The sequence below is a fragment of the Primulina eburnea genome, chromosome 12 (assembly GCF_022965805.1).
Source record: "Primulina eburnea isolate SZY01 chromosome 12, ASM2296580v1, whole genome shotgun sequence".
Taxonomy (NCBI): Eukaryota; Viridiplantae; Streptophyta; class Magnoliopsida; order Lamiales; family Gesneriaceae; genus Primulina; species Primulina eburnea.
Genome location: NC_133112.1, coordinates 8,276,460 through 8,281,875, shown reverse-complemented (window position 1 = coordinate 8,281,875; position 5,416 = coordinate 8,276,460). Strand labels below are relative to the sequence as shown.

General features: G+C 35.3%; 1 protein-coding gene across 2 annotated transcripts; it reads left to right on the top strand.

Annotated features, from left to right (window-relative positions):
• The first annotated feature begins 459 nt into the window (after window positions 1-459).
• On the top strand, window positions 460-2,813 carry LOC140807538 (protein IQ-DOMAIN 6-like). 2 transcript variants are annotated; one of them, XM_073164433.1, is made up of 5 exons: window positions 460-632; window positions 744-1,004; window positions 1,383-1,610; window positions 1,826-1,939; window positions 2,133-2,813. In XM_073164433.1, the coding sequence occupies exons 1-5, from the start codon at window positions 564-566 to the stop codon at window positions 2,712-2,714; spliced, it is 1,254 nt and encodes a 417-aa protein (XP_073020534.1). In that variant the 5' UTR covers window positions 460-563; the 3' UTR covers window positions 2,715-2,813. The 2 variants fall into 2 exon arrangements, with proteins under 2 accessions (XP_073020534.1, XP_073020533.1); XM_073164432.1 differs by having other exon boundaries at window positions 2,130-2,813.
• Window positions 2,814-5,416: the final 2,603 nt, after the last annotated feature.

Sequence of the window (5,416 nt, the reverse complement as noted above, 5' to 3'; positions counted from 1 at the left end):
GATATATTCACCTAATTTTGTATCATTTACACTTCTTTCAAAATTTAACATCAAAACACAATCGAATGTAAAATGCATACTCCAATTTAACATATGAAAAAATATATCAGTAAATAAATTTAAATGATAATTATTACAGCTAATTAATATTATTTTTTATATGGGCCAATTGCCATATTATTATTATTATTATTATTATTATTATATAATCCATAAACAATTGTCGAGATTTTTCTGAATATTATAAAAGACAGAAATTTGTGTGAGAGTTTGACGAGTTGTGAGATTGATATTTTATTTGAGTTTTTAATGAAAAATATTATTTGTTGTTATGTTAAGAGTATTTTTGTGTGTGTTAATATCGGTAGGATGGACTCGTTTCACAATAAATAAAAATTCAAAGACAATTATACTTACTCGTTATAAAATTATGCATCCTACTTCTATTAAAACCTGTATTTCTCTATGCGTCGTTTTCCATTCTCCACCTTCATAAATTGAACAAACCTTCTCCTGCTCTTTTTTAGGATTTGGAGCTTTCTTATTTGCAGTGGTTTTCTCAAATGGGTGCTTCAGGGACATGTGTTAAAGCATTGGTAGGACTCAAGAAGCCTGCAAAAGATGACTACTATGTAAGATGAAGAACTCGGAGAGTGTTTTTCCTGGTTATTTTCTTGTTTTTAGTTCAAATTTGATCGTCCTATTTCACTTCATTCATAATCTTTATGTTGAATGTTTTGAAGGAAAAGTTGGGGGAGAAGAGCAGAAAATGGAGGCTATGGAGGAAGAGTTCTTTGGGGGATTTTGGTGTGAAAATTCTAAGAAGAAATGGGAGATTGGTTGGTGGAACAGAGTGTTCATTTGATTCTGTGTCATTGAATAATAATAACGATGCATTCACTTCCGCAGTGGCTGCTGTTGTGCGGGCTCCTCCTAAGGATTTTAAAGCTGTGAAGCAAGAATGGGCAGTGATGAGAATCCAAGCTGCATTTCGTGGCTTTTTGGTCGGTCTTCTCTTTTTCATGGTTTTAGTTTAATTCTTTATGCCTTGAGTTGAAGTTGAGTGAAAGATTATGATATGTGTTTATTCCTTTGATTTTATGGGGTCGGAAAATGAGTCATTTCAAATTTTGAATTGACAGTCTTAGTTGGTTTATCAAGTAGGTAAATTTTTGGCTCAAGATTTTGTGATTTGTGCTTATTTTGTTCGAAACTTGGTAATCTTTTGATGTTGAAGGCGTTCTTTTTTCCCACGTCGTAATCTCTTCTTGAACTATCGTTCTCAATATAAAGTTTCCAAATAACATGCTATTCTGGATTGACACCCGAAATCTTGAATTAGTCAATTGATTTCTTATTGTTGAGTGAACCAACCTTTTTAGGCAAGAAGAGCTTATAGGGCATTGAAAGGATTGGTGAGACTTCAAGCCATAGTTAGAGGCCGACAGGTCCGAAAACAAGCTGCTGTAACTCTTAGGTGCATGCAAGCTCTTGTTCGAGTTCAAGCTCGAATCAGAGCACGTAATGTACGTATGTCAGTCGAGGGATTGGCTGTGCAGATGATGCTGGATGAGCGGCGCAGCAAAGATGATATCTTGAAACAGGCTGAGGTAGCTTTCTTTGAATTATTATTTTTTCGACATTTTCATCCCGCATCAATTAGTTTTACACAAAAAGGAACAAATGCGAATTAGCTGTTCATTGAACCAATGGTATGGTGTAGAGTTCTAGGTAAAAAATATTAGTAGAGGCCATCCTCCATTGTAGGAAGAAATCAATGGGGGCTTTCTGACGATTAATTGGTTTTTTAATTGGATTTTTTCAGGATGGGTGGTGTGAAAGTAGAGGAACTCTTGAGGAGATTAAGGAAAAAATACAAATGAGGCAAGAGGGAGCTTTCAAGAGAGAAAGGGCAATTGCATACTCTCTTGCTCAAAAGGTATTATGTTGGTGAAAGAGTTGGATTAATCTTTGTTCTCTTTTTTGTGAGCACAAACCGCACGAGGGCGAGAGACGACTCAAATACGTTTTAATTAAAATGAATATATTGTGTATGGAGGTCTGTATCGAATGGTTAAGTGTATTTCGTTTCGCCTTCGGGGAGTTCATTATTTTCTTTATTTTTTCAGCAGAAGTCGAGCCAAAGCATTGAGTCTCGGAAGAAACTCGATAAAAATAGCTGGGGTTGGAGCTGGCTAGAACGTTGGATGGCTGCAAAACCTTGGGAAACCAGGCTAATGGAGCAATCCAACATGAATGCTTCTTCTAAAACTCCCCTTTGCAAAACGTTGATAGATTCCAGCAAAAGAAATATTCATCCAAGATCAGCCGAACCAACTTCAGTAAAAGTCAGGAAAAACAATATCAGTACTAGAATATCAGCGAAGCCGCCACCCTTATTTGGACAAGCTGCTAATCATTCATCTTCCAGCCCGAGTTCTGATTTTAGGCATGAGGAGAGCTCGACTTCATCTTCCATTTTCACTACTCCAATTTCAAGAAACAATGTTACTTCACATAGAGTAGAAGATAGCAGCAACAACAACAGTAAACGAAGCTATATGAACTTGACGGAGGCGACCAAGGCAAAGCAAAAGATCAACAGGGTTAAAAAACAATCCATGGAAGAATTTCAGTTTCTTCCAAAGTCAGCGGCTCATCGAAAGTTGAGTGATGGCAGATCATGGGTTCAAGGACTAATGTGTTCTTCTTGAATTTGCGACAGCTTGTTGTTATGATTTGATTTGGATATCTGGTTTGTGTAAATTTGTTGGTTCATATTTTGAAAATCAGTTGATTGCTTTTGAAGTTCAGTTTTTAGTGGTTGAGCTCTTCAATTTTAACTTTGAATTATATTATGGGAGAAGATAGGCAGTGTTAGTGACATTTTGCCAATCCTTTTTTTTGGCTTTTGAGATATTAGCGAATAAAAAACTGAAATTATTTTTTCCGTTTGGTTAATACCTTCTGTTATCTAATTTTTTTTTTTATAGTAGATAAATTATTTTCTGCATGCACATATATATTGAATATAATGTGAAGTTGGTATTTTAGTATTTTCACGGACGTAACATGCAAATGATAAATATTTTATGTTAATTCCTTTGATGCCCCTAAATTTGGTACAACTGGACGGATCCGAACCCACACCTAAAAGGATCCTAGCACTATCAGAAGTCCAAGCCCACAAACCCTAGCCTTATCAGGAGTCCAAGCTCATGATTCCTAACAATATCATGAGTCCAAGCTCACAAAGAGATAGGGAAACCCGAGTCCATCAAAGGGTCGGGAGTTTTGAGCCCCGACGCAACTAAAGGATATGGAGATAATATCATGGATAGATAAGGGCCTCGATAAATCTGGGATTTGGGTCAATCTAATCAGAATAACGCAAGAGTCCTAGCCGTCGTCAGAATAGACTTACTGTTTGGAGTCTCATAGCCAATGACTCTATCTCGGCATAAATCCTACTCCAGCAAGGTAACTAAATTCTCTCTATAAATACAAGGTGTATTGAAACGTTTATTACTTAAAACACTGCTAGAATTTTTTATTTTGCAAACTAAATCTCCAAAATACATCTAAATGTATGCATGCAATAACAACAGTTAGTCACACATTTGAAAATGAAAGAAATCAACAACCAGTAAAATACTGCAGTTTAAAAATGTTAAATCATCAAACCCTACATTGTCGTATAAAAATAACTCGAAGGTGAAACATACAAAGTCTTGTCATCCATCAAAATATAAAAATGGAAGCATATAAAATATCTATGATTACTCCTAACTCAAAAACATAATGTGCGGAAAATGTGGTTCTCGGGTTAGTGTGATCATATCCAGCTCCGCCTACTCAGTTTTTGGCTCCTCCAGTCTCCATATCAATAATGCTCACATGTACCAATCACATCTAATGAGTCTAAAGACTTAACACACCTTAACCGTGATAGCAAGTACATATACATAATATGCAACAATTAAAAGAACTGTAATTAATATACATTTCATGATCTTAAAAATGTAAGCATAAACATGACTTGTCAAAGCATAAACGTGTCCATAACGTATCATATCAAAATATATGCGTTCATTTTTCTTTATTTGAATTACGTTCACTAGTTATGACTTTTGTATCAGTTCTATTCGATGGATCCATCTACGTATAACTGTGGTACCCAACAGCAGAGACATTAGATATAGTATTACCCATCTACTGACCATTGGCCTTAAATGTTCGTGTTCATATTAGTCAAAATCAATTCCCTTCCTTCAAAACATATCATCATATTCATCACTTATAAAATCATGCATATACGTAAATTTCTTTAAACCAAGAATACAACGTATTTTTCGTATTTCCATAAAAAGTCATTTTCGCCATAACATATACATTTAAAACATGCCAATTTTAGTGTTCAAGGCACTGCCATGACCGCTAATTTGACTCGGGTGCAAAATGACCATTTTGCCCCATAAAACCCTAATTGACCGTTTTACCTCTATACTTCAACATTTCAACCCGAAGCCAACCAAACTCCTTAAAACACCTCAAAATATACTTATAACTATTTCCTAGACGTAAACTCGAGTCCATGCATTAAATTGTATTTAAAACTTGGACCGGAGTCTCGGTTTTAACCCGAATTAACCTGAAACTCAACCAAACTTTTCCCAACTTAAACCACGGCTTAAAATAGGGGTGTGCAATCGGTCTATTCGGTTACCGACCGAACTGAATAGACCTATAACCGATAAACCAATTTAATTTTCGAATAACCGAACCGATCAAAATATTTGTAGAAACCGAATTAACCGAACCGATTTTCAAACCGGTTATTTCGGTTACTGACCGAAATAACCGATATTTTTAAAAATATACAAATTTTAACACATAAAAAAAGAAAACAATGGAGAGCTTATAAATAACTAGAAACATTGAACAAGAAATATCAATAACAAAGAAAAATATTGAAGATAAAATCATTGGATGAATGAGCTTCCTTCTAATGCATGAAAAGTTGAGTTTCCTTCTAATGTATTTGTGATGCGCATATAGAATTTAAATTAATATATATACTAATTCGGTTTAACCGAATTTTTCAAATTAAAACCGAAACCGAATCGAATTAACCGATTTTTTAAAATTTCAAAACCGAACTTCCGAATTAACCGAACCGATTTTTATAAATAATTCGGTTCGATCGGTTAATTCGGTTTAATCGAAATTTTGCACACTCCTAGCTTAAACACACATGACCAGCCCTTAAACCACATAGTTCAGACCACCTAATACCCTCAAAACCAACGGGACAGCTGCTGAAAACGCTACACACGGCGGCTGAAACCCTAACTAGTACCTAAGATCTAATTCTCAACCCTAACCCTAAGCCACCAAGGCCAGGTCATAAGTACCT